The sequence below is a fragment of the Laccaria bicolor genome, genomic scaffold (genome assembly GCF_000143565.1).
Source record: "Laccaria bicolor S238N-H82 LACBIscaffold_271 genomic scaffold, whole genome shotgun sequence".
In the NCBI taxonomy this organism is placed as follows: Eukaryota; Fungi; Basidiomycota; class Agaricomycetes; order Agaricales; family Hydnangiaceae; genus Laccaria; species Laccaria bicolor.
The window spans coordinates 8,392-9,250 of record NW_001890127.1 but is presented as its reverse complement, the minus strand read 5'-3'; the positions used below and the strand labels follow the sequence as shown (position 1 = coordinate 9,250).

Below are 859 nucleotides of genomic sequence, written 5' to 3'. Positions count from 1 at the left end.
CGTGATGAGTCGCCTCCTATGATAAGCTCCTCCCCCGCACCATCCTCGACGGTTCCCTCAGGAGCAGCTTCCTGTCCCTCTTCTTCTTCCTACGATTCTTCAACAATCTCAAAGCCCTCCTCTTCCTCTTCCTCCTGCTCCTCCTCGTCGAAGATGACAGCTACTCCAACTCCCTCATCAATCTCAGCGTCCTTCTTCTCTATGTCGTGATCGGCCATTGACTCGTCTTCAGCGTTGTAATCCGTTATCTTCTTTGAAAGGCTGACAAGCTGTGAGAACTGCTCACTCGGGATGGGACCAGTGACCTCCTCAATCTCCTTCTTTTTGTCGAAATCTTTCATCCCCTCGTTTTTGAGTGTCTCCAGCACCGAATCAGCAGCGCTCTGCACAATGTCCTGCGCCTAGTCCCCGAGCGCAGCGTGAACGGAAGAAAGAATAAGTTCGTAGACTTCCCACGTTTCCGCGGTCCGTGGACGATACGTGAGGCCTTCAACATCTTGCGTCGCCTCGATGATGTTCGCGTACCCAAAGCTGCGGCAGTTTCAAACTTGCGTTTGGCTGTTGGCCTCTCAGACCCATCGTTTTTGTCGGAAGACTTTTTCTTCTTCTTCCCGAGGTCTTTTGGGGCCTGTCGTACGACTCAAGAGCCCATTTCCCGAACGTCGATTCGGCCAGCAAGCGAAGTTGGCGCACCATCAGGTTCCTTGTCTCGACGCGGCAGAGCTGACCTATCCGAAAGATGTTTTCCGTGGCCAGCCATCGTTGTCGTGGATGTGGGCGTGAATAGTTGTTGAAAATTCTGAGCGGGGGCGAAACAAAAATAATCATTAGAACTAGACGTCACCTGGCAATGTGCGCC

General features: G+C 52.5%; 1 protein-coding gene across 1 annotated transcript; it reads right to left on the bottom strand.

Moving 5' to 3' along the window:
• Positions 1 to 89: 89 nt before the first annotated feature.
• On the bottom strand, positions 90 to 579 carry LACBIDRAFT_336079 (uncharacterized protein; the record flags this gene model as incomplete). The annotated part of the gene is made up of 2 exons (XM_001891003.1): positions 90 to 401; positions 526 to 579. The coding sequence occupies 2 exons, from the start codon at positions 577 to 579 to the stop codon at positions 90 to 92; spliced, it is 366 nt and encodes a 121-aa protein (XP_001891038.1).
• Between the last annotated feature and the right edge of the window lie 280 nt (positions 580 to 859).